We start from the raw sequence: 26,412 nt of genomic DNA on the forward strand, positions 1-26,412 counted from the left end.
CATTCAGCAACTGCCTTCTTTAGTTTCGGTGGCATTATTAGTTTGTTTTAATAGAAGTTGAATGAAATGTGAAGTGTGCACACCAAGGAATGTTGTAAGCAGTCATATGGTCAGAAAAAGCTTGGTATAATTAAATCATCATCACGAAGCAAGATTGAACATTCAGGCAAATTGCCATCCCTAAGTAGAGGCTGATTCGGATAGTGTTGCTCTGCAATGAAACAGTGTTTTCTTGAATAAGATTTTTGCAGGGCAGCAAATGGAGAAAAATACCAGTCCCAGCTATTTCCTAGCCTCTAACGGGAATAACAGTGATCAGAAATTAAGGATTTTGTTGTTTGTTTCTTGTTTTGTAGAATGTAATGTGGTTTAATGATGGGAGAAGGGGAAGCAGCCAGTGATGTGTCTTGAGTACATTGATAATGGTTGTGCTAGAAAGTTGCATGATGTTCTTGGCTCTGTGTTATGACTTAACTCTGTCATGCCTAAACTTGTAAAGATAAGCATGGAAAACGGGGAAGGAAGGTAATATCTCATGCTTATTACTAAATACTTTTGGTATTTGCACTTACCATCTTAGTCAACAAGACCACCTATTAGAAAGTGTGACTGAACATGCGACAGACTTATTCATTCTCAGCTCTTATGGTGTGTTCCTTGAAAGAAAGAAAAAGTTGTTGAAATAGTTTTCTTGAAAATTTATTGTTTTATTAAGAAGAAAATAGGTCTTTCCTAGAACACACAAGGTCGTGGTAAATCTAATAAGAAATCTTCATAAAACTTTTACATTATGTTGCTGTAATCATTCCCCGATTTACAGAAGTAGGAATTTTAGGATTGTAGAGTTTTTATTCACTGAACAAGAATTCAGCAATATCTTTGTTGGATTATTTAATATGCTTTGCTCAAATGACCTGTAATACTTTATTTAAGAGTGTTCATTGTAATCAAACTACCGACTTTGTCCAGAAAGGCGCATGAGAACCTTGCTATCTGGAAGTGACATATGTAGCCTAAAACATACTTCATGAGAGGATTTCTTTGAAATACGTGTCTGCAGTGTGTCAGTAAGCACCTTCTTGTTATTTGATGAGAAGTTGGAATAAGCAACCATAATTTTTTAATACTGTTACTTATATTTTGCTTTAGTGTCTCTGTATAAATATGTGATATATATGTGTAGAGGCATTCACACTTTTTTTCAGTTGTGAAATGGTAGACTAGCACTTACTACTTTCTATAGGTCTGCCTTGAAGTATTAATTTGATACATTTTATTAAAGCTAAAAATATGATGAAACTAAAGCCAATTAATTAAACAATTATACAACTATTATACAACTATTTCAGTATCTTTGAAATCCGTGGACTAAAAGGTCTAGTGATTTCTTGAGTATGTATTTCAGTAGATTTGATAACCCATGAATATCTGCAGAAAAGGATATCATTGTGCTCTTTTTAATGAACTAACAATTTCATACAAAAAATTCAGCAGTACCACTGTTTAGAATAAAGGGATACATGTAAATGAGGCTAGTGCTGAAATTATATTTAAACAATGCTGACAGTTCTTCTATTGTGCCCATTAATTAATTTCCCAGCATTGAGGTTCTCTGGGAATGAACTATAAAAATAATTAAAATGATACATGAGGTAAATAATTTTGAAATTCAAAAGGTGAAATAGGGAATTAGTTTAGTAAATATTAGTCATACTGCTTGTTTGTGCTCATTTGCATTTTAAAAGCAGGTTACTGAGGAAGTGTGGTCTGGTTTTGGTTCACATGGTCTGCTGAAGTTCTCACAGGTGGAAAAGTTGCCATATTCTTTTTTAATCAATAGTGCTTGTCCCTATTTCAAATCAGTAGTTTTCTTAAAGCAGGTTGGCATTTATGTAAAGATATGTTGACTTGCAGCAAAGTACTTCAAAATTCAATCAGTTGCAGCATATATTTACTAATGATCTGGATTAAGTTTGTGCTTTTTAAGTTAAAACATACTTTTAAGTAGAATTCTGTGAATAAGAGCAGTGTTGATTTTAGTGTGGCACAGCTTTGCTGTTTTTCCACCACATTTTTGGCCAACTAATTGGTGTCAAGTCATGACTTGAGATGGAATTTAAGTACAAATTAAATTAGTGATTTCAGATAGAATGAGTGGGGTTTTAATTAGAAGAAAAGTTCAAAACAAATTTCTTTCCAGCTGGACAGTCATGTCTGAATAATTGAAGCCCAATTTTAAGCCTAGCTTAAAATAAAATAAGTCTTTGCAATACATATTCTTTTAATCATTGAATGGTGAAGCAAAGATGAAATCTAAATTTTGGTATCTCAGATGTGCATGCCTTTGAAAATATTTTGTCTGGAGGTTTTTAGTTAAATCTGCCATGTCACCTATTAAAAAAGAAATAGCCTGCAGGTTTTAGAAGGTGTTTTCTGCAACTTCACCTATGCTGGGGAGGCAGCTAGTTGGTCACTTCCGGGTTTATCCTTATCTTTTTGCTCCTCAGACTTTCCATAACAACTTGGTACTTCCATAACTTCACATGTGCAAGAGGGATTTTAAGTTCAGGTGAGGGAATCTCAGCAAATTAAAGATGCAAAGTGAATTTTCTGGGAAATAGCCAGAGATTTAGACTTTCCAAGGCTATGGGAGTTTTTGAAAAGGCTGTTGGTAGTGTTGCCTTCTCATACTGTCTTAGAGCTTGTGTGATCTGTCTGCCTAAGCCTTTTCTGAGGAAAAGACTCAGGGCTAAGATGTGTAGGGAGGTATAGGCTTCACCTTTATATGTATGAGAAACAGAATTAATTGTATGCTTGTATTTCATGTTGTTAGAGGAAGTAAAGGACATAGTGATGTTCAGTGGTAATTACAGAGAGATTCGCTACTTTGAGTCATTACACTGTGTCATGGTTTGGTAAGATAATTAGGAACCATATTAATGGCTCTAACCTAAATACTTTGGTTTTTAATACATCAATTATGGTGAATGAAAGAAAATACAGCTATAAATAATCAACTGCTCTCTAAAACCTAAACAGTGTAAATTATCTATTGTTATTGATGTGGGCTTATAATGTAATGTGGCTCCTACTTGTTAATGCACTTAAAACCAGCCTCATTAGTTCTTGCTGCTGGTTCTCCTGTTCTCATCACCAAACAAATAACTTGCAGAAAGTAATTATTTGTTTATACTAGAGGACCCACAAATATGTATATTAGATTGGGGGTTTATATACATCCCTCATTATTATTGTTATCTAAAATCACAGTGATTGATCTGTCACTGGCAGAATTCTTGCTCATATTGCCACATCCCTGTTTTTGCTATGTTCTATGTAGTAAAAACTAGTAGGTCAAATGGAAGTTGTTTGCCTTTTCAAATTGTAGAAATTCAAAGAAGCACATTAAATAATAGGCTTTCCAGCAAGTACAAAGAACAGCTCATGGTCACTCTTCACAAGAGGCTGATTAACATGGGAAATTAGAGAAGAGAAATTATATTTTCTGATGGTCTCACTGCCTATAATGCTTCTGTATCTATCTAGGTTCTTTGCAAAGTAATATTAGAAATAAGTATTGCAAAGTGTTCTCCTTGTGTAGAGTTCAGCATCTTCTTGCATTTGTATCAAAGGCATTTTTCAAGAGAACTGCTCTACTCCACTTTCTTCTGTCAATATCCAATTCAGCAAGCAAGGGCTACAGGGGAGTTTCATAAGAAGCTCCATTTCTTTGCTAAGATCTAGCAACACTGCTGTGTGCAAAGATAATAAACCACCATGCAAGAGGAGAAAAATAGCTATAAAAGACGACAACATTTCAGTGTTGGATGTGAAAGTGCTTCATTGAATGAGAATCCACTTGACATCCTAGTCATGATTGAACTCTTTAAAAACTTTGTGGTGAATTCTTTAAAAGAACCAAATGAGAAACATTGATTTTTGTTTTCCACCACAGTTTATTCTGGAAAAGCTAGGACAAAAAAGTCAAATACACACTTTGTTAGTTTTTTTTTATTCTATTTGAATTGAGCATATTAGCATGTGAAGAGGGCAGTAATTTAAACTCCATTCCAAAAATACAAGGTCATGTGGAAATTTATATGAAAGATGCTTCATAAAACTAAATTATTAGTTGAAGAGTGGGTAAATCAGGTAAATAGTAATTATAACTAGCATCCCTTTGTATTTGATATTGATTCACAGTCTTAACATGCATTTTGCATGCCATATGGAGCATTCCAACAGGGCAAGGTATTGATCCAAAAAAATTCCAGCAGTGGTCTGTGTTCTTTGTGGCTGGGATTTCACAGCAGAGGTATAATATATCACAAGTCATATTTTAGGAATTGTTGCCAAGTTGTTGTTGACTTGATCATAGAGGCCAATGACTGAACTGTTATGAAAACTGATCTACACCTAGTTTTCAGCATAAATTTGCCAAACCTAATAGAACATTGTATTATAAGTAATTTTTTTGAACATACCTAGCAGAAGTAGGAAATGTAAACAGAGTTCTTGTAACTTTTTCTTAAAAATAGCTCTTCCAGAAGGGATTTAGTGAGCTCTGAGAGCTGAGATATTTGCATAGTTTTTTTTGGCTGTGACAGATACTTCTAGCTTGATATTATGACCTGGAAATGTTACTTTCCATTAAAGATTTTGAAATGCTATGAAATGTGTTTGGATCAGATTTTTTTTATGCAAAGATCAAACCTGCCCATACATTTTCTTGTTAATCGATGGATGTTTGCATTAGAAACAGCTACTTGTAGGCCTTAGCTATAAGTTAGGTTTTATGTTTGTTTGTTTTTGTCTTTTAAAGCAAAAAAGATCCAGCTTCATTGCTGAGTTTATGGTGAGTTTGGATTCAGCTTAGACAAGTGCTCTTGGTCACTTACTGCTTTCAGGATCATTGTCTTGGGAATAGTTGTAGTGAAGCAAAAACAATGATGGAAGACAATCCAAAATGTGCAAACTCAGCAAAAGCGTTTTTAATAGCTATTTTTGCATATAACTATAAGAAAACTTTTTAACATGTATGACGAATAAAATTTAATTTTTTTAGCACCATTTAATAATCGAAATTTCATTTTGTAACTGACTGGAATACTGACAAGTGGGAGAATGTTATTGATCCAACATGAGCTCGTAGGCTGCTGTGTATAATAAAAACAGTTGCAGTCTGCAAAGTATTCCAGTATCTTTTAGAATGACAAGGTTAAGGTGGCTTCAATTCAGTGTTCTCTAAACTTGATTGTAATATTCTTTCACCATGACTAAATATGTTATTTTAAGAAAGTGTTGACATGATTTTTGTAGGGGGAAATCACACCTCACAAAGCTTAAGAGCCTGTGAACACATGTACCAGGTTGATGTAGAATACTGAGATTGCTGAAAACAGTGAAGAGGGTTCTTAACTAAAGGTTATTAAAGAAGAAACAGCTGTGGAATTCAAGGGAATGCCCTTGTATGAATAATAACTGCCTGAAGGATAGAAAACAAATGTTAAGAACAAGCAGGCAAGTTTCAAAATTAAAGGCAATAACATGTAATTATTTTGCAATTTGTCATGAGGCTTAAGGGCTTTCTGCTGAAGAGATAAAAAAGGAGTACAGGAGCAACTGAGACAGCAAAGTTTGCTGTCAACACCATGTTACTAAGGGTAGTAAAGGTGAGAGGTGTACAGCAGAGTCACAGGACTTCATGTTGCTCTTAACAGCATAAATAACAGGTGAAATTTTGTGTGGACAGATATAAAGAGATATTGTGTGTTTGGACCAATCCTAGCTTTACTGGTATAACTATGGGCTTCTAGGTAGCTTCCTTTAGTCAACCACAAGAGGAAAACACGAGCTCAGTAGGAGTCAAGGACAGAAAAAGAAAAAAAAACCAACAAGATTAGGAATTATTGGGAAAGGTAAGGAGAACAAAATATCAATATCCACTATGAGAGTTAATATTCTTTCTGCTGCTTACATGGTGTATACAGCTCAGACCCCCACACTGTAACAAGACCCTACCTATTTCAAAATCAGAAAACTGCAGGAAAGGGTGTTTAAGAAGGCTGAGCAAAGGTGGTGGAACTGGTACATTATGAACAGTGGAATAGACAAAATAATTCTAGTCTGCAAGAGAGAAGGAAATATGAATGGATTGAAGAAAGTGAACAGGAAGTGATTCATACTCTTTCAGTGCAATAACTGAACTATTGTGCGTGAACCTGGCAGGTGTTGGGTTTAAACCAGACATGCTATATAGCATGCACTTGTGTTTTGGAATTCTTTGTTCCAGGACTTGGTGATTTACCAAAAAGCTTACAGTTGCAAAAAGATTTAGGAAGTTAAGTGAAGACAAATCCATTAACACCTATTAAATGGACATATTCTACAGCTTCTCTTAGGACATCTCTTAGGACATCTCGGAGCATGAAACCTTTGAAACTTGGAGTATTCTGGGGAGGTACTGCTGTATCTTGCACTCCTATACTCAGTCATCTGCTGTTGGTCGTTCCTGGTGAAAGGCTAGTTACTGTGATGGACCTCACTGGTGTGATCTTGCTGTGTTTCCTCTCAGACTAGAATTCTTGAGTCTGTTTTGACAGTGGATTGAGTCTGTGCCTAGAAAGTCGAAGCTCCTGGCTGATCAAAAATGAAAACCGTGGAAGAGCAGCCAACATATTCCACTTCCCATGATGTTCCTGTGCTGGCTTCTTTCTCTTTTTCTGCCATAGACTGCTTGGATATTTTGTCAAAAATTATTTAAATCTCTTTTCACCTAAACTATCTGCTCTTTGTAATGTGGTAGAAATGGAGTTTCCTAAAGTTGCTGTATTCATGTGTAATCATTGAGTGTTTGGAAGTTCTTGTGTCTGAGCTATTATTTGAATGTGAAATGTGGATTAATACCTAAGCCTGAAAAAATGTCATAGCTTTAATTATTCTGAGTACTTAAACAATAATCTTCTACTGTATTTATTAATAAATAAAATAGCATGAGGTATTACACTCCCTAAATGTTGAAGTATCCAGGGTGGGAGGCAGCTTAGACTAATCATTGACAAGACAATAATCAGTCTTGTCATATAACAAAATTAGCATTCTTTTGGTGGTCATCTAATTCAAGAAGTTTGGGGAGTGCAGTACAAAGAATGCCTTTAATTTCAGCTACAGAGGAGATCCAGCATTTGCAGGGCAATGAGATATTTGTGATGTTAACAATCTAAATGATTTTTATTGATAATGACAGATGGTTCTTAGATAATGTACTTTGAGTCGTCTGTAATATGTTCAGAATAAGTCTTCTGGAAGGTTGTACATCTGCCTTTAGATTTTTTGCTAAAATATTTAAATCAAGGTCATTGTTTATACTTGATTTTAAATAGCTTTTAGCTGGTAGTCTGCATTTCTGTACATTTAGAGATCAAACTGTTTGTAACTTCAAAAGCTGCAAATGGAAAAGTATAATAGGTATCAGGTGTTAGAAAAGGCAATTATGCATTAGCTGTTTTACTCAATTTCTAAAACTGTCTAAAACTATCCATTGGAAATACTTTGTACCTAGACTTATCTCTGAAGCATGATGAATTTTTAAATCTGTAGGGGATATGCATTTTTTCTCTAATGAATTGCATTTTTAAACCTATTTCGTTTCATTTAAAAGTGCTGAAGAAACTTGTATGGGTAAAAAAAAAGTTAAACAGAAAAATCACAAGATGAAGTAGAGGTTCCTATACATGTCCAGATAATTTTTCTGCAGTTCCTTAAACATATTTCCAAAATTAGCTAATTCTTATTTTCAGTTCCAAGTACACTTTTAGACTTAAAAGCTTCCTTCCAAATAATTGGCATTATCTGTTTTCTGGAACCTTACTGATTTAGTGGACCATATGGTCTGTAGTTTCTGTAGCTGTTAACAAGGTGTTTTACAAAACTCTTGTAGCACACTCTGCTCTTTTATCAGTCAAGGATAGAGGAGAAGGAAAAACAGTAGTAGGAGAATATTTTTCCTTGCCCACTTGTTATAGCTGGCAAGTTTATTTATTGCACAAATTTTAAATACCATGTTGTTCTAGGTTAAATAGCAATAAAATAGGTATTTTATCATGTTATTTTTTATGTAAGAAGTTTCAGTTCACTGTACTTGAGCAGAACACTGTATTTTTCTAAAGAGTAAACTTCAATTTTGAAATGACCAGCAGAGAATATGAAAAAACTTGCTATATTTTTAAAGCACGATAATTAGATCTTGTAAATTATAGAGATATCACCATTAAAATATATCTCCATTTGCCAGATTGTATAGTTTAATTTTATAATTATTATTTTTAAATTCTATTTTAATGAGATTTTACATAGCATTAATTCACAGTCATAATATTGATAATTTAGTATAATAAATCTTTTTTCAGTTCTCAGTGGTATAGAAAATAAAATCTAAGATTAATTTGGTACTATGAAAAAACTTAGTGATGTCTTTTAAAGACAGCATCACAAAATTTTCTAAACTCTTATGTATGCTTATAAAACACTAATTTCTAGGGGGAGTTTTATAAAGTGATGCAATCGGATGACTCGAACCAGAAGAGAAAGCTGCAGATCTGAATACAAAACTGAGCTTTAAATGTTTCATCTTGCGAGTAGATTTTTTTCCTGTAGTGAAAACATCTAATTCAGTTCTATATAATCCAAGTTACTTATTTTTACAATGCTTAATAATTTCCTATAGCAAAATTTATACTTCAAAAGCCACTGCTAGTAATAGAATTGACTCTTAATGATGGAGATGAAGTGTTGGGGTTCCCCCCCCCCGCCATGTGGTCCTGGGAGAGGGGCCCTGGGGTAGAGGCAGGGCCTATGGGGTTTCCTTGGTCAGCCTCATTCCCCATTGGTTGTTTTGTGTTCCCCTGCCCGGGAAGGACCCTCTGGTCCCATGGTTGCCTCAGTTCTTTGGCAGGTCGCCGACCAGGCGGCTGGAAAAATAAACATCTCTGAAAATATCTACCGAGAATCAGTCCATATATTCATTTCCACGGGCCTTGTTGTCTGATACACGTGTTGCAAGAATCCTCACTGCAACAATGTTCATGCCACAATGTTGAGCTGGGCAGTACAGTATTTCATACCAGAAATAAGCTAATGGATAACACCACAAATGGAAAACACATCAGTAAAGAATGAATTTAAATATGAGAAATGGATGCTGCCTCACCTCTGTCCCCGTTACAGATAATAGCAATGAATAGGTTTGGCACAGATGAAATGCAAGCGTGTTTGTGATACAGAGACAGATGTAGCTGACATTTGTAGTTAGAAGTAAATGTCATAAAAATACACTTGGGGCATATGGTGATCAAAAGTATTATTATTTGTGTATTGAAAGGATGATCTATTTTTATTTTTTCTAGTCTGAACCAGAGGGTTTTTCTCACTTCCACTTGTACGTCTGTGCTGCCTTCCTTGTCAGGTGGAGGAAAGAGATCCTGGAAGAGAAAGATTTTCAAGTAAGTGAAGGGGATATTTTTCAAGCACAGGGTGGCATTTCTTAGATTTACCTTCCTAACATTACTTGGGGATGAATTTAAGACAAAATAGGAGCAGCAAGACTGAGAATACCTTACTTACTTAGAGTTGTTCCAAAATGGTTAGATCTGAAGTGATGCAGTAGGAGATGTGTTTTCTTTGTCCACTTTGGGAAAAAAAAATGCTGTTTTAAGTGAGGCAGACTTTGAGAAGATGATTTCTGGAGATGTTGTTACCTTGGGATTTCGCAGAGATTTTCTGAAAAGCTAACTGGATTTTTTTAATCTTAAATGCATCACTGAAGTATTTATTTATAATTTCTCATCTGTGTAACATTCTCTAACAAGGTCATGGTCATTCTTTCAAAAAAGCTGGGTAAGCAGTCTCTTAAAATAAGTAGCCTGTTTTTCATTTGGAAGTAAAAAGACCTCAGGCCCCTACATTTCAAAACCTAACATTTTTCCAGCAAAGAGCATATCAGGAAGTTGTTTGTAAGAAGACTTGAATATGGTATATAGGCAAATCATTTGCATACATCTGTAGAAGTCCAGTTATTTTTGTAAACTGATGACAGTTCACTTTCATAGAAATATTTATATTGAGTTTTACCCTGTGATACCCATTCAGTGCCTAAAAGGCTTTAAAGTCTTGTTTGAAGGCTGAATGTGAATAGCCTGTGCTGCAAAACCCCCACCATTGCCTACCCCGGGGAAATGGCCCATTACCAGCTTATTTTCTCTCCATCTGACTGAACTCTGTGGCCCTGTACAAATGAACTGTTGTGCAAATTTGTGTATCACTTCAATCTATTTTATCTTTCTTCATGAAAGGATTTATTCAGAGCTGTCGTTGCCTGTCTTTGCAGTAAATAAATCCCTAAGGGCACAACATAACAGCTTTAATTTTTACTACCTGCTAACACTGTCAGATTTTCTCATTTTATGGTACTTTGTCAAAATCAACTCTGATGTTGGTATCCATATCTCTTGATTACAATTGTTCACTGTTAATCCTCCCTATTAAATTTTTCATGTTGATTTCCTGCACCAAAGAGCATAATTTTCCTCTCTCTACCAAATCTATTACAACTATGTTTTAAATAAATAATCCCAGAGTATATACTATGAAGATTGGTTTTGTTCTCCTTACACACATTCAGATTTGTTTACTTATTTAATAATTAAGATATTTCTTTATGGTTTAATTTCTTTATAGGCCATGTAAACTAGACTATAAAGTACAAAAATCAGGAATACACTGGAATGCATTTATCACACTGCTTTAGATTGCTTACAACACAGAAATGCAGTTGGTAATTTTGAGGATCTGTAGATCCATGCTGGTTTTATCACCATCATATGTTATCACTAAAAGGCTTGGCCTTCTTTATTGTCTAACATGACCTTTTCAAATGGCTAAACTAAAGTGTTATCAATTCTCTAAATGATACTTCTGTCCCACAGGCAAGAATAATATCCATTATTCTTCCACTTTGTTAATAATAGCTGTAGATCATTGCCTAGTCTTCAAAGTAATAAGCACTTAAACTACATTGGAAAATTGGGAAGTTCAGTATATGCTGTTTGGAGTACTCTGATTGCATTGAATTCACATTATTGAGAAGTCATAGCTGTAGTACATTTTGTACAGAAGTTTTTTGTTCCATAAACTGTATCAAGTATCACAGGCATTCAGTCATTTCTCTTGCACATAATGTGTGTTGTATTTGTTTTTTTGCATATGATAGGAATAAGAGAAGTCTTCCCTAACTGTCAGTGAGAGGGCCTGGTTCTTTGCTGCTAGCTATGAAAACTCCTGCTCTTCTTTTACATGTCTGGTTGACCTCTTTCAATAGAATTAAAAACCTCACAGGAAATTTAAGTCAGGATAATTTCCCAAGAACATCAGGTGTGGCAATGTGCCAGATGAGACATTGAGCAGGTTTTGAATGAAAGACCAATTTTAAAGGATATGAAGGGAATTAAATTTGATGAGGGAAGAGTGGAAGAAATAAATGTGTCAGCTCAGGCCTCCAGATTTTCAAATGTTCATATATATATATTATATGTATATATTATAGATGTACATATGTATATATTATAGATGTGCATGTATATGCCTTAACAGGTGTATATATAGACTTGGAACACAGACATACAAAACTGTGTTGATGCTCTGCCATATTTTTCATGTTTCAAATAGCATAATAAAATAATTTTTTCATTGTAAGACAGTAATTGAGTCATGATGGTAGTTGTCTTCTTTTGAATCATGTGAATAAGTTATTGCACTCACTGCCATTTATTTGATTAACAAAATATCAGTGTAAACCTCCTGTGAAACATGAGATTTGCAGGTTAATGTAAGTTTTACCAAAGACAAATGAGGAGCAAGGCAATGCTTTATATGTAAATCTCAAGGAATTTATGTTATTTGTAGAAGTTGTCCCATGTTTTGTGCCTTATGAAAACTGGGACCTCTTGACTTTTCAGAGAATATTCCACACCACTTCTCCATTCCATGTCCTTATAGATTATTGCCTGACTACTGTAACATACACTGGAGAACAGTGAACAGCTATTTCAAACTCCAGTGTCCCAAGAAAAAGCATCTAATTTTAGGTAGATGGGAAGTGGGAGAAATGTGGGAAATGTCAAGTGGTTTTATTTTCCTAGGAGCTTATAATTGCTTACATTTTGTCCTGTTTAATCAGTAATCTTTCTAGTAAGCTTTAATCCCATTTTGAAATTTGCTACTTAATGCAATGAGCTGTGTGATGCAATGCTATGTAATGAGGGCAAAAATTATTACATTCAGCACTTTTCAAATTCCCCAGAGTCACTTTTTGATAGCAGTGAAATTAAACTGACATATTTTCAGGGAGATGTTTTAAATATTTAATGCCCATGTATAATACAAAGATTAATATTATGGAAAAGAATGAGGGTTTTTAAAGTTAGAGCTTGTTATTCTCTCTTCTCACTTCTAATGAGTCCTCTTTATCTGGATAGGGTGCCCTCCAAACCGAGGTACAGAGAGGTAGTTTGGATAGCTCTGTTACTCTACTCACAGTTCAGATTAGCAGTTAATATGTCATGTGTGGGGGAGCAGGGCACATAATGGCTAGACAGTAAAAAGCAGAAATTTTAATTCTGGCTCAGATTTTCCCTTGTAACCAGTGTGATGTTTTATAGAATCAAACAGGTCATTCTTGGTTTCTGACATTTCTGTTGATGATATAAATATTCTACGTTAATTGAATGGTTCCATACTAGTGTCAGACAAAAAAAAAAAAAGAAAAAAATCAGTAAGCTTAATATAAATAAAAATATATTTTTTAATGTGATAAAGTAGCCTTGTGAGTGCAAAATATGAAATTAATTTAGCTTCTACTATCTAAGCTTAAGTAATTAAACATGCAACTAATGAAAACCTTTCTACTCATCAGTATGTCTCAGACTTTGACTTGCTGTTATTCATTTTCCTAACTACAGTCATAATTCCAAAATTCTCCTGAATTCTTGAGAGGTGTTAATGGCTGATGCTGTTAAGTGCTAAAATATTCATGTATGATTTTGAACATATTTGGAATTAAAATATTGATAGAAAATATGGCTACTGAGCTTACTGTGGGAATGTACAAGATATCTGAAAGACTTTTACAGAAACAAGACTTCAGGGACTAGATTAAACTGTTGAACTGAATATAAACTAATGGTAATTATTATTAAGTTAGCAAATTAGTCCAAATTTATACTTTAGAGAAGTTATCATTTTGTTGACACAGCTGAGCTACAAAAATATATTCAGTATGTTGTGGTAAGGAATTTGTCTTGCAGAGCTTTTCTTATTAATGATTTTAAGTATAGGCTTTTCTCTCTGTCTAACAGACATTTTCACCCCTGCTGTCACCAACTCACATATTTATTACTGCATTTTCCTTTTCTTTGTCTTTGACAAATGCATTTTTGCTCCAATTATATTCACCCAGACTGCAAAGAAGCTGTAAAGATCATTTTTCAGTCCATCATTTTTTCTTGCTTTCTTGCTCTGCATTTCCCTTAGCTCCCTTTCTTTTAGAGCACACCAAGGAAAACTTAGACATTTTGTCTTTTAAGGCCTTTAATGTACTAATACTGACACCTTTCATGGCATCTCAGATTCAGCATTGAGATGCTGACTCCATTCTATCAGCCTATGATAACAGCTTCATCATCCACTTGAGCTCACAAAAAAGTAGCTATGCTATCTCCCACTCTGCCACCTTACTTAAATGGAGCACCTAATGCAGATATTCTACTTTTTTTCTAAGTCCTTATGTTAAGTTCTGGTTTTTGGAATACCCAGAATAGATCTGACAGGTAGGCTTGAGTCTGTTAATAGCACTTAAAGTCACATTGATGAGTTTTGTGTTGCTTCTTTTTGCTTTTCTGTGAACTTATTGTCTCCTGTTTAATACTTGAGCCATAAAATCTGCAGGATAGCAACTGTGCTTTATTCTTATTTATATAATATTTTAAATAATTATTATTTCATTATTATTTTATATAAATATCAGAAGTAATTCTTACTGACCTGTTTACCAAAATGAATGCATGCACAATTGTTTATCTTATTAAAATTTAGAAAAATGCTGAATAACAAGATTCTTAGAAGATAAATTCAATTCATACTCCTGTCCATATAAGTGACAGGCTTTAGTTTAAAAAGTTTGATGTTGCTGTCTTTCCTAGAAATTATCTACTATAGAAACATGTCAGATATCAGAAATGTAATTTCATACTATCTTTTTACACTCAGTAATATAGATTTCATTAATCTTTTGTGATCTTTACATAGTTTATGATGTAAATTTTCAACTTTTATTTTTTCTGCCTGAAAGTATAGGAGTGCTCACTTCATATTATATGAGGTATAACTAATAAATAAATTTTAATTTAGCTTCTCGGTACATACTGTGCTAAAAATTTAGTTTCCATTGCTCCTGCAGTAAAAAGAAATGTTTTTCAATTAAAGAAAAAATTAAAATTTTATGTTTCTGAAAGGATTAGTTTTTTGAACAGAGGAGTGTTTGCCCTCCTTCTCTGTAAGCTCTATGATGAGATGATTTTGCAGTTGTGGACCCTGTGCCCTCCTTCTTCTGTGAATGGAAGCTAACAGGGTCTTCTCTGTGGATGTTCCAAAACCTGTAAAGAATTAAGAACATGGAAGTCTTTCTAATTGTAAAGAGCCTGTGATTTTATTCCCTGCTGAGAGCACTTTTGGAAGATGTTCAATATATTGTCATGTGTTTCAAGAAACTGGAAGCTCTGCTGTTTTAGACTTTGAAAATCAGAGCTGGCAACCTAACATGAGATCCTTAAATCTCTGAGTACTGGTAGCAGACAGCTGGGATTCAACACTCTTGAATCATTTATGTTCAGAAGAACCAATTTACAATGATAAAATTACTGACTTTATTTTTGCATGCAGAGCTTAATGAACAGAGAATGATGTGAGTGGCAAATTTTAACTGCTCTGTTAACAACCCCACTCAACTTACTCAAAAGCTTCTGCATATTTTGATTGTCATCTTGACTTGGTCTCCACATGTGAGTGTATTGTAAATTAAACATAAAAATGCAAAGATGTTTTAACATGCAGTCTTAGAAGTACAGGTTTTGGCCCACAAAAATTATTATTGCAAAATTTTAATATTGAACCAAAATATAACAGACTGTATGTCATCCTTCTTTTAATGATGGTACTTGTGTTGTACCTGGAGGAGGACTTGCCCTCTGTCTGGAAAGTTACTGGAAGATTCTGACTAGTTTATATGGTACACTAAAAATGGCTTAAAAAGCATGAAAAGGAAATAAAAATTGTAACACTACTCTTACTTATGTCTTTCAGTATGGCTTTCTGTTTTCTTTTGGTGATAACTGTAGGCCTATTTTTCCTATGTTATACATTGTTTTTCCCCAAAGCTTGGCTTCAGATGTGCAAAGCTGAGAATGAAAATTATTTTTAAAAAAGCAACAAACAAACTAACCCCACATTTGATTTACATTTTATATAGCTAGCAATGTGCATATTTTTTATTCCTAAATTCACCTCTTTTTTCCTTCTTTTGCTTAAGTTTATAGGCCTTAAGAGTCTATAGGAATAATGTATTCCTCATGCCTGGCATGTTAAAAATAATATTTAATATACTTCTAATAATAAGATAAATTTTGTAATATCTGAATTTGAAATCTGCTCCTGTTTCTATTGCCCTCCTTCCAAATAACTCTTTCCCAGAAGTCATCCTTCCTCCTCAAGATATTTGGAACAGTTGCACATAGTAAAATTGCAAGCTATAGTACAATGATATTGAATTGCAAGTAGCTTAAATATATGTATTAGCTACAGAAACTCAGAAGTTACTCTGTGATATGATCTACTCTAATATTATCAGATAAATCACAAGAGTCAGTGAGAGGAAGCCCTGCTCTCTCCAAAGCAACTGAGCAAGAACAGAAGTCCTTGAACACCTGATTACTGCAGCCATGACTTACCCTGGGAAATCTGTCTGGATTTTCTTTGTACTGAAATAGGTTGGTCAAAACAGGAAGAAATTTTCAAAATCTTTGCTGGAGGAGACCAATTCTACAGGGCCAGCATACTGTATCAGTAGAAATTTTATTTGGAATGCATCATGAAAAGTAGAAAATGGAAACCTTGCTGATAAGAAACAGGACAGGGATCTTCAGCTTTTGATATTGATATAAGTGGAATAAATGTGTTTTTTAATTTTTTAAAGATCTTAATATTTTATTAATATTTCTAACTATAATCTTTGTTATCTGTGTTGAGATTTAGTAACTTCATTTTTACCCTCACCTGTTTAAATGTAATTCCAAGGCACGTGGCTTTTACAAAGTCATTTATTTCTCAGGAGTTTAACAAATCTGGAAGTCAAGGTACCAGGGCATAGTAACAAGTGCCTTCTTCTCCAGCACAGCAGTTGAGAGCATCTAAAAGGGAATGAGGTACTTTAATGTAAAAGCTGCAGTGGCTCTTTCTACAGAAAATGTGTAAGATGCAAGAAAAGTACAAAGAATTGTTTTGCAGTGATGACCAGCTACTTTTTCTTGCAAGTAGATGGGGAGTATGCTTGAAGAGCAAAGGTCTTAAGAATTTAGGTCTCTCACCAGAACAGTTTGGAGACATTTTTTGAATCATTTTGCACAAGAGTCTGTTTGTAATACTTCCACATTTAGTGAAGATTAAAAAAAAAACCAACCCAAAATTCAAAATGGGATTTAGTGATTTATAATCCTGAATAATCTGTTTTTTCTTCCATGCAAATGTTCATGCCATTTGAAAAATTGTATTTCATCAGGTTTTTTTCTACAGTTAGTTTCAAATTAAGTTGTTATTTGAATAGTTTGCTTTTCTGATAGTCAGGGAATGTGTTGCAATTTTAGATGATGCATCAAATTAAAAAGTTCAAATGGAAGCACTGAAAGTGCAGATTTGTGCTTGGATTTCATGTGCAACATACTGCAATTCATTCACTTATAACCTTTCTTTCATACAGAACAAAATCTTTAACAATAGATTTAGTGTATTTGACAACTGAGTTCATTTTACCATATGTTAGTAGGACAGGGTTCTTATTCTGGTGTTTCTCTGTGTTCTTCAAAAAAGCCCAAAGCAACTATATGACAAAGTGAGCAGTTATTTCTATTTTCTAAATCAATTATGTGTGATATTAGCTAATGTCTTCCTTATTTTTCAAATATTAATATTTTAAGTAACAAAGAAAGATGTTAACCAGATGCATAGTTCAGTACAAATATAGGAAGGTGTGATTCATGTTTCAGAGACCAGTTAGATTGAAAATGTGTTATATTATATGCTTTGGCTTAAGGTTTAGTGAAATAAAGTGAATCCTGTGACTCAGGTCTAAATTAGAAATAAAGTCACTTTAAATTACATTTGTAGTCAGGGAAAATATGTGTGAATCAGTCGCTTCTGATCTCATGCTGTCCTCTGCAAATATTTATTTCACTGTATTGTTTATGAAGGAATATGGCATTGACAGAAATTAGAATTCATCTGTTAAATCCTACATTTAATGGTCTGAATATAAAATACTCTATGAAGACTTCCTTGCAGATGTGAATGTCTCTTTGCAAGCCCAGATGTTGCTTCCTGTACTGATTGTTACCAGAGATGTTGCCAGTAAGGAGTGATGGAAGTTCTGAAGCATCCAGGAGCAAATCCCGTGGAGACTGCTCAATAAAGGGAAAGAGATATTGAACGTAATTCCTCTAAAACTTGTTGTGTGGAGAAATACTGTAGGACATAGTGTTTGTACAATTCCTAGTGGCTGGAAGATCCCCTTACATTCTGAATGTTTTAATGGAAAAGGTATCTGTTTCTTTAGCACATTCCTTCTTCAGACAGAGTTACTTGACTCTTCAGAGACTCCTGAGCCCTTGCCTTTGTGTGCGCCTGTATTCTTATTGTTTGAATTTAAGGAATTTAGTGTTACAGATTTGAATACAATTTGGTTTTTTTTTTTTTGGTGGGAAACACATCCTTGTGGTTGTAATAGGAAAATAACTTTAACTCTTGTTTAGTAATGGATCTTATCTTTTACTGTCACTGAGTGAGCTCTAGAATTAATTTTTATTTCACTTCATAGTTATTCTGTAAAATCATACTATGTGTTCTGTATATTCTTGCCAACAATTGATTTAATGTATTTTGTTGATTGGGTTTAAACCTTTTCATTACTACCCATGTTGCATAGTGACTAATTAGCAGAGCAACCTAAAAAAGAGTATTACAAAGATATCACTTGGTCCTTGACTATCTGCCAGTCTCTTCATTATCAGAATTTCTTGGAGAAGGAAATATAAAGGGTTAAAAAAAAAAAAAGACATGGAGACTTTCCTGGATGTAGAACTTCAGACATTATTCCAGTAACAATTGCAATTGTATAATAAAATTTCCCACAAAAACAAATTTCTGTCTTGAACTCTGGGTACTGCAAAGGCTCTAGGATCCTAACTCTTTAATCTTGTAAAGCTGACTACCTAGTGTTGCATATCTGCAAAGTTCTGCAGTTTACCAAAATCTTTATTTCATTTTACTCCCTGAACATTGCATATTTTGAATGTGATTAGATTAATCCCATTTACCTTATAGTGTAATTGGTCAGCTTTTCCTGTCTTCCCTAGGAGTTAATTCTCAAATTTTTAATGGAAATTGCTTAGTGAAATTTGTGCTAGATTAAGTGCTTTTTTCTCTATTGTTTTTGTTAATGTTGTTGTTTTAATTGCAGGAAAATGTTTAATATAGCTTTATGTCCCTTATGTGATTATTTTTCTTGAAGGTTGTCCTTGCAGAATTAACTGCCACCTAATAAATAGGCCCAGATGTAGCAACAAAAATGAATAGCAAATGCAGCTTTTGGAGTGAATGAGACTGGCTTGGACTGAATGTAGCATAATCATTGCTATTCTAAAGGAGGTTTCTTTATGAACAGTGTTACAGAAACTAGTTTTTGGATCCAAATATTCTGATGGGGTCCTAAAGCATTTATGCATAAGATATTTAATGATGGATAACAACTTTTTCCTGAGCTGAAGGGCAGTACTTGGAGTTTCACACTTGCTTGCCTGCATTAAAAATATGAAGAAAATATATATCAGGTGAAATTAATCCTAGTAATAAAGAACCATTACAAGTTTCAGATATAGTCACACAGAACCCTCTTCCAATGATTATCAAAACATACAGCCATGTTTTACTAAATGAAAGATTTAGCTGTTAATTACATGAGAACAGCTTATTTACATTGAGACTATAACAAGAGTTTTAATTTTCTTTGATCCAAAGATTCTTTATTTAGCTGTATGTGTTCTTTGTATCTTCAGGAATACTGTGGTTTGGATTTTTCTACTGTGGATTTTAGTGTGCAAGTACTTGAACAGTACTTGGACATTACAAGATCAGAAAATGATTTTACAATGCTGTTTATAATGTGGGTTGTGTATTTTATTGTTGGTTGGGTTTTTTTTAAACACACCTGTAAATATAATTCTTACAACTGATGGTACCCATATGGTTTTTATGTTTCTTCATATTATCAGAATATTGCTCAGGGTGAAGATAGAGTTTTATAGAAAAAAAAACCCCAACCCCAAAAAAACTGCCCCAAACTCTAGTACCATTTTTTTCTGTCATACAGGGGAACCACAGTTTTGTTGTATTCAACTGCAGAAGATAGAGGATGAAAAGCTGTAGCAAATCTATAGTGTTCAGAAAGACAAACATCCTTAATGCTACTAATGTGCAAAGACCACAATGAATTCAAATTTATGAAAATGTTATCCTAGAATTCATAAATCTGTAGGTTAAAATGAAGTTGGTAGGAAACTTTTTTTCTCCTCCAGCTCTTTAAAAGACAATTATATATGAAGAGGTAAAAATACCTGTTTAGGGACAGCGGACGCTTGACAGTCTCCAACAGATCTGGTCTTTTTTCACTAAGTTTATTTAAGTAATTTTTGCTAAACCTTTATGGCTTTGGCACAATTTTCTAATAACTTTTAAGTTAAGTAGTTGTGATTACATCTAAAAATCACATGATGTATATCATAATTGAAACAATTCTATTTTGCTTATTCTAGAAAAAAGAATAAGGTTAAAAGTATTCACATAGAATGCAACAGGTGATGAATATTGCTGGGCTAATAAGCCTTTGGGAAGGATGCAAGAATACAGATTGATTTTTGTTCTCTTATCTATAAAGTAGTTTCTTGACAACCCTCCAGGTCTTTGGATGGCTTTAAGTGAACCAGAATAACAATCTGATTTTGGCTTCAGTTGAGTTATTTGACAAACTGAACTCACCATTTTTAGCTGCTGTTGAAGAGTTAAATTGATCACAGAGCAGAAAAAAAACCCCAGGCATAGCATTTTGAATATTTTGAGTAGGATCTCAGGGATCCAGAGGCATGCTGCTGCTACATAAATACAATCTTACCTCTTTTCAAAGCATATTCACTTGGGCACTTTGAGAATCAATAGAATGTAAGTTCAGTAAATAGGCTTCAAAACAAAAAATTTTTTGCAAATATGCAGAGCAATTCAAATACAATTTGCAGAGCATTTTACCGAGATGCAAAGGTTTTAGTCTTTCTGTTTTATAGTTAAGATTTACACATATCATTATTAATACTGCATAAAATCCTAACAGAAAATCAGATGGAAAAGCTGAGCTGAGGTTTTTGCATCCATATTCTGGTATCATCTATGCTTTTTTAAAGTGCTGTTTCACTCTGGACATGCTGTTCTGAGCCGATCTTAAGTAAGTAATAAAACTTGATAAGGCCTTCTACGAATAGAAAACAAAATTACCACTAGAAATTTTCAGTCTGGCAAAACCTCAAAGGTATTGAATCTCCCTTACTGTTAAAAAAACCCCAAGCAAAGAAAGAAGCCCCAACAAACCCAGCCAAAACCATCCAAACCAGAAAAGGCTGTCTATGCTCTGTGATAAAAAACCCACAACTCTGCTTTTTAATGGGTTCATTTATATTCATTCCAGCTGTGATTTGTACATTGGAACAGCACATAATGTGTAGCTTTCCATGATGTTTGAATTTTCACCTGACAGAATAGTACACTTCTTGGCACAGGAGGGGATTTTTGATTTGTCTAAATTCCATGGGATGTTCTTGTCAGTCTAGATTTCATTTTTGCTACATTACAGTCATGCTGTATCTTGAATGGTTTCATTGTAATTACTTCTTTCTCAGAGGAAACATTGAGTTCATCTTAATTGCAGAATTATCATATTTAAACTTTACTGAAGTTGCCTGTCTTAACAATTTGAGCCTTAGGATAAAAATATCTACGTAATAATGGACATTTGCTGTAGAAAAGCAATGCCAGACTGTCAATGTGTCAAAAAATTATACTGAAGCTAATTCAGCTAAAATTGCTGTGGTGAATATCAACAGAATTGAGAAAGTTGACCAAAACAAAATGACTAATGCTGGAAACATGAAATTGGAAGGTGGTTTAACATTTATTTTATATAATGCCCATTTCTACAGTCATAATGGGGAGAGAATTAGAAGCAGAATAAATGTAGATTTTACTTACAGAAGGATGAAAATATCTAAAAATGTGTTAAGTAATAAAGTGAATGTCACAAAATTGAAAAAATACCCGTTTATTTCAGAGCAACCAAAGTCCAGGTATTCAGCGAAAGAAACTCAGTATCTAAAATTATACTCCAATGGAATGATTGAACTAATTTGAAGATTTGATCAAAATTAGAAATTAAAAGGTGAATTTTTGCTTGGAAGTTGCAGGTGGTCAATACACAATATTTCTTTAGTGCTTTCCAAATCTGGCTGTTCAGATAAAATCTTGTCAGTAAGCCAGGGGCTTTTTTTGCTGTTCGGGTTCCCAGGAATTTTATTCAAATTATTTGGTTATAGTTGGCAAATAGAATTGCTGAAGATGCACTATAAGAAACCCTGGAAAAATCCAAACCACAGTATTCCTGAAGATACAAAGAACACATACAGCTAAATAAAGACTCTTTGGATCAAAGAAAAAGAAAAGCTCATGTTACAGTCTCAATGTAAATAAGCTGTTCTCATGTAATTAACAGCTAAATCTTGCATTTGGCAAAACATGGCTGTATGTTTTGATAATCATTGGAAGAGGGTTCTGTGTGACTATATCTGAAACTTGTAATGGTTCTTTATAACTTGAATTAATTTCACCTGATACTTAGACTATATATTTTAATGCAGGCAAGCAACTGTTGTTTCCTCTTGACATGAAGTTCATCATCTGCTCTGGCTCTGACCATAATGAAGTCTCCCACCATAAAGTAGCATGATAACAGCATAAATATAATGTAGTAACAGCAGGATTTAACTGCATGAATCAGCAGTGGACTGTTGTGGCTTTCCAAATCTGTACTGCAACTTTGCTATCTCAACACAATGTTAGAAAATAAATGAGGTAGCTTTATGCTTGGAATGTTTCCAGTCACCATAGGTAGTCTGACTTCGTGCTTTGCTGGGGCTGCAAGGATGCTACTTCATGCTTCAGTCCTATCTTGGTCTTAGTGTGTTAGCATTTCCCTTGTGGCAACATGATCACTCACCAATAAGCAATACACTCTAGGTCATGAATGTGGAACTATAATGAAATTATTTGCCTTTTTATTACCTTTATTTATGTTTACTTTTCAGAAAGAAATTGAAATTATTTTGAATATTTTTAGCTATTTGGACAGTCTTGGGTATTTATTTTTGCCTCCATGCAGGTTGTGAATACTGAATTGATTTTTGTTAATACATCTACACGTGTATCAGAACTCTTCCTATTGATGGGCTTGTTCTCTTCATCAGTAGGCTGTCCAAAGCTTTTCCTAATTTTCAGGAAGATTGTCAATAGAGAAACTCCAACATATCAGATGATAATACTGTAATGAAACTGGTTTTCCAGTGACCACGATGTACCCAGCTTACAATAGTAATGAGTCATTAATTAATATTGTCTGCAAAAAGACCTTTATGTTCATTTTCCTTAATGAAAAGCTTGTAACATGTAAGTGCTTCCTGTATCTGTGACAATTCTTGTTTATCTATCTCAGAAGACACTGTGGGAAGAAAATAATATGTTCAGGAAGATAAAAAAGATATAGTTTTGATTACAAGTATTAAATTCTATCATCTTTACTTATTATCTCTCTAATAATTTTTATTTATTAGTATTTACTTAGCCAATTTTCTTACTATCAGCTAAGAAGAACAAATGAAACATTTTTTTCCCCCATGTCATTCTTAACAGCTTCATTTCTGTCTTTAATTCTGAAAAGTGAATCTACATTGGTAGATGCAAATGTGCAATATAATAATACTGTTGTCTATTATTTTCTGTACATTTAAATAGCATTTAACAGAATCAACAAAAATATAATACAATGTCCTACCAGGAAGACTAAAGAAAATACTTTTTTTGTTAATCATCTTCAAGAGGATGCTCGTCTAGTAAGTGTCTGTGGGAGTCAGTATGAAGCTATTCAGAATTTCCACCAACAAAACAGCTGATGATAAAAATCTGTGGATGAGAGAGATTTACCATTCTGACAAAGTTAGGAGAAAAGTTACATAAACAAATCCTGAATCACTTGTTCATTGAACTCTTCAGGAAAGTAGTATTTTGATATAGTCAAATGAAAAGTTTTGCAAATAAAGTAAAATTAGAATGGGTCATACCTCTGGAGTGTGAGACTGTACCCTGTGATGTCTGGCATAGACCAAAAGAGGTCTATGGGGTGGGCAATGCCTACAGCTCTCCTAGTAAGCTCCCAGAATGATGCTGTGGCACATGGGAGTGATTGGATCCTTGAATTAATGAACCTAAGAGCTTGTTTTGCCTTTCAGTGGTTTTCTTTCTTTGTCAGTATTGCATCCAGTTCTGAAGTTGTAAGTCAAAGACATAGAGAGGGCTCAGAGAGCATAACTGAAGTATTTGATATACTTAATTTGTCAAAAAGAAAAGCAATAGGTGAATTGATTAATATATGAGAAATTTAATATGGAAAAAACCCCATACACTAAATAACAATGAATTTCTGCAGCTCTTAAAGATTTCAAATTGGTGTTTTTTCTGAAATTTAAAACAACCCCAAAAATAGGTTTAGTTTTAGTTCCTATTATCCACACAAGAGGCCAGACCAGAATAAGTAATGTTCTTCTCTGGTAGTATCATGTATGACTAGGAAACAGCCCCAAATTTATGTTGTGTACCTGTCAAGTAATACTCCCACTGACATACATGGTTGTTATCATGTGTGGGTACAAAAAACATCTGAAACCCTCACAGTTGTTGAAACAGTTAGATAGTGAACTGGCCTTAGAATATAATTTTGAAATGTCAGTCACCATTTCTAAAACATGTGTAATGTTTTTGTCTACAAACGAATTACTTCTAAACATTTTGGTATCTAGTAATTTTTAATTATCCTTACCAACTTAGAGCACACAGTGTTAGAACCACATTGCAGTGGTAAAATATGTCTAAAATTGTAATTCTCTGTAAAGCCTAGTTGCAGAGGAAAAGCACTATTTTTTTTTTCAAAACAGGTTCAATAGTTGTTGAGTAATCACTGTTTTTTTTCCTTAATGTTTTTAATTTTTGTCACCATATCCAGTAACATTATTGAACTCTAGAAGCACGTTGATTTTGTTCTGCCCCTAAGTTGTGTCCTTCCTCATCCTGGAAGGCTATATTTCTGGAAGGCTATTTTCTGTTCACACTTCTACACCTCTCAGGGTGCTGGGACTAAACTCCTTATGGATCGAGCAGTGTGTTTTGAAGGCTGGGAGGAGCACATTACTGAATTGGGGTCCCCCTTCACCTGCACATGTTGCCAAGAATTGTGTTTGTCTGACTCCTGCTATAGCAAAGGAAAGACATGGTGCTAGGTGTGTGTAATCTGAAGGGATTTCCAGTAAGCCTTGCTTTATGGCTTCTACTTCACAGTGCTGCTGTTACTGTCCAAGTTTAAATCAAATCTTCCACACAATGAAAATCTATTTTACTGTCCTGTAAGTTTCTAGAAAAACCACTTTCTGACTCCTGTAAGATGTATTTCTCTCATCAACCAATGTTTTTATTTATTTTCAGTAAATACCACAAAAGGATCTCTGCATTTTCTCCATTTCAATATAAAAAGGATTTTTCTTGAACAAAGGAAAAACTCCTGTTCATCCTGAGCAATTTCAGTGACCTGCTAAACTAAATGCACTGGCAGGACTTCCATTTAGTTAGTAATTCACAGCTGTCACTGGAGACATCTCTCTACAAAGAAAACTGTTTTCCTTCCATGTTTATTTGTTCAGCAGAACCTGCTGCATAACAATGTCAATTATTTGCCTTATCAGTGTGTAACCCTGGAGAAGACTAAAATCACAGGAGCCCGTACACTTGACAACCAAACTCAATCAAAACTACTGATAAGAGAACAAAGAGAAACCAGAAGCTTTTGGAGTATGAGCTGAGTAATAGGATGAAGTGACATATGCCTTTCTTTGAGACAAGCAGATGGAGGAGGATTAATTTTCTTTCTTTCAATTTTCTGTTCTCTCCTATGGTTTCCTAAATGCTAGTGCTTGTAGATTTTGCTGTCTTACAAAATTGTCTCATTGCAACTGCAAGACAGTAAAAATAACAAGAACTGAAATGTCTATTGTTTTGTCATTCTTGTAAACAAATCAGAATTAGATTTTTTTCCAGAAATGTCATTATGGCAGATTTACTATTGTAGCCTCCTGGTTAGATCTTTCACCTGCCATAAAGAGTAAAATCTTTGCACAACTTGTTTGCTCTCTGTAGCATTTTTTGCATTAGACACTCCTTTTCAAATATACTGAGAGCTCTCATTTATCCCATCCTAACTTGTTTTCTTCACAGTAGCATTTGCTTGCTGTTAGCTGAATGGATAGCGATGGTTCCATCCAGTCCTTGGCAGCTGATGCACTAAAGCTTTGTGTTAATTTTTTTTCCTTGCAATTCTCACACATCTTGCTTAATTTCAGGTGCTGATCCCCATAGGTCAGCAGGTTAAACAGGGGCATCTGAAATCCTTAATAGCTGTTGTTCTCTCCCATATCCTTTCTTAAATATTGCCACCCTGAGAAAAGATGACAGAGCATGGCACGGAACTGCTACGGCAGCGCCAGTTCACAGGCAAGCCTATTAAAGCAACCCGAAATTGCCAGCAGTAATGTACCTCTGCAAGTTATATTTCATGTAGTTGACGTCTTTATTCTCTTCTGTGAGAAAAGGTCACATCTCCCAAGCTGTGCTATAGTTTCCTTT

At 34.2% G+C, this 26,412-nt stretch overlaps 1 protein-coding gene across 1 annotated transcript in view; it reads left to right on the forward strand.

Moving 5' to 3' along the window:
* The window catches only part of TBC1D22A (TBC1 domain family member 22A), a 141,928-nt gene that overhangs the window by 101,452 nt on the left and 14,064 nt on the right, over positions 1-26,412 (forward strand). The window contains exon 12 of the mRNA XM_068995461.1: positions 9,405-9,500. Coding sequence (XP_068851562.1) covers positions 9,405-9,500 — 96 coding nt within the window. The remainder of the gene's footprint in view (positions 1-9,404; positions 9,501-26,412) is intronic.

The sequence above is a fragment of the Aphelocoma coerulescens genome, chromosome 1A (assembly GCF_041296385.1).
Source record: "Aphelocoma coerulescens isolate FSJ_1873_10779 chromosome 1A, UR_Acoe_1.0, whole genome shotgun sequence".
Taxonomy (NCBI): domain Eukaryota; kingdom Metazoa; phylum Chordata; class Aves; order Passeriformes; family Corvidae; genus Aphelocoma; species Aphelocoma coerulescens.